Raw genomic sequence first — 2122 nt, 5'->3', positions numbered from 1 at the left:
TCCGGAAATTATTGGTATAGTATATTAATGAGGCCTTCTTCAACTGCAGTATCTTAAGTCTGCTTCAGAAGGACCAGCGGTCATAATTTGAACTGATAAACGTAGTTTTTTATACCTCAATAGACTGAAAAAAAGGTGCTGTTTTTCAGTGTTGTTGCTGCAGCCAAAATGACATTTCGGTCTGGTCTGAAACGTTTCCCTTGTTGCTTCGGTTTCCCCATACCATCCAAAATCCTGCAGATTTGGGCCTAACCAACCATAGATGTGTTTGTCGTGTAAACGGCTGTTTGCCTTATACGCGGCTCTGTGATGGACTGATAAACTGTCCTGACTGTACCTTGCTATTCCCCAAAGTCAGCTGGAATTGGCTCTAGCTCCCCTCATAGGATAAACAGGTGCAGATGGATGGATGACTGAATTCTAACCAAAAAACTGACCTGAGGAATTTGTTGAGGTCTCCATGCTTCATGTACTCAAACACCATGATGAGAGGGTCTCCGTCTACACACACACCATAGAATTTAACAATGTGGTCATGCTGCAGGTTGGTCAGGAGCTCTGCCTCTCTCTGGAAGTCTTTTCTTGCTGACAGGTTAGGATCTTTGAGTGTCTGAGGGGAAAAAAAGTCAGTGAGATTTACATGTGGCAAAACCAAGACTTTGAATGCACAAGACACATTAAAGAGTACACACATTTGTTACTTATGAGATGGCTAAATATTTTTTAGACTATATTAAGCTTTTTAATTTATTTTTGGAAAATGTTTGCTGAAAACATTTTCAGAAAATTATTAGTATACTATGTCCCTTTGATCAATAATTGCCAGATGAAAATAACATTTTTCATGGATTTTACGTATAAACATATTTTAAGGTAAATCAGTGTATTTGTATGTATTTGTATTTATTGGATTTCTTTTCTATTTTTTCAGACACTGCGACACACAGCACCTTTGGCTACAGGCCATTACCAACTACAGACCTGCTTCACTCTCCTGCGATGGCTCCCTTCCTGAGGCACTGAACCAGTTCCTCACTTGGTTTGAGGGGCAGAATGACACGTGGTGAGGAAGGACAGCCCTTCTCCTAATGACCTGCTGCTCTTCTTGTCTAACTGGGAAGTGAGGAAGGCTCTGCTCGGAGTCAACCCCCAGAAAGCTGCTGGACCTTCTCCCAACTTCTATCCTGATGACCTTTTTTAGGGGGACTATTGACATTATTCTCTGCAGCACCATAACAGCATAGTTTAGGAACTGCACTGCTGCAGACCGTAAGGCCCTGCATTGAAATCACTGCGGCCTCTCTTCCCTCCCTCACGGACATTTTCAACACCCAATGTCTGCGCAAAGCCCCGAGGATTATCAGGGACACTACACACCCACCCATGAACTCTTCTCCTTACTGCCATAAGGCAGACGTTACGACAGCATCACTGCCCCCACATCCAGAATGGGGAAAAGCTTCTTCCCCCAGGCAATTAAACTGCTGAATAACTCCTGACATAAGTTGCCCTGTGCACCTTAAAATCACACTTGCACTTTCTATCAGCTGTGATTTAGGTCTTTATATATACTCTGCATACCCTGTATATTTCTCTGTGCTGCCTTAATATACTTATATAGTTATGTAGACTTATATAGACTGAACATATACTGCATATACTCCCCATATATATATTATATATTATATACAGTATTTGTGTTATTTAAACTAATTATCTGTGTTTAGATTTGTCATCATGTGTTAGATGTAGGACCAAATTGTTCACCGGGAAATATAATTTAATCTCACTGTTTAAATGTGGAAGAAAAAACAATAAAATCTACTTGACCTGGTACTTGAACTTTTTCAAAAATGTATTATTTTTCAAAATGTTATCTTTTCCTGCATGTTTCTCATAAAATTAGGGCCTTTAAAGATCATTTTTGGAAATTCTTTTTTAATAAAGTGTTCTGTAAATACGTGAAGTTTTTGTAATTTTTGATCAAAAACTGAAAACCTTTTGAGAAATTTTGTTTTATGATTTTGTTTTATAAAATTTTCGGGTGTCATGTGGTCAGGTGACAAATTTAGTTGAAAAAAAAATCGAAATTTTGACTTTTCTGCATGTTTCTGATCAAATT

The 2122-nt window shown here is 38.6% G+C and overlaps 1 protein-coding gene across 3 annotated transcripts in view; it reads right to left on the bottom strand.

The window, feature by feature from the left end:
* The window catches only part of ntrk3b (neurotrophic tyrosine kinase, receptor, type 3b), a 211612-nt gene that overhangs the window by 19203 nt on the left and 190287 nt on the right, over positions 1-2122 (bottom strand). For all 3 annotated transcript variants that reach the window (XM_008310804.3, XM_008310803.3, XM_025055532.1), the window contains one exon: positions 438-610. In XM_008310804.3, the coding sequence (XP_008309026.2) occupies positions 438-610 (173 nt within the window). The remainder of the gene's footprint in view (positions 1-437; positions 611-2122) is intronic.

Source organism: Cynoglossus semilaevis, chromosome 5, assembly GCF_000523025.1.
Source record: "Cynoglossus semilaevis isolate Cse_v1.0 chromosome 5, Cse_v1.0, whole genome shotgun sequence".
In the NCBI taxonomy this organism is placed as follows: domain Eukaryota; kingdom Metazoa; phylum Chordata; class Actinopteri; order Pleuronectiformes; family Cynoglossidae; genus Cynoglossus; species Cynoglossus semilaevis.
Note: the sequence above shows the minus strand (reverse complement) of the source record. Positions and strands in the feature narration are given on the sequence as shown.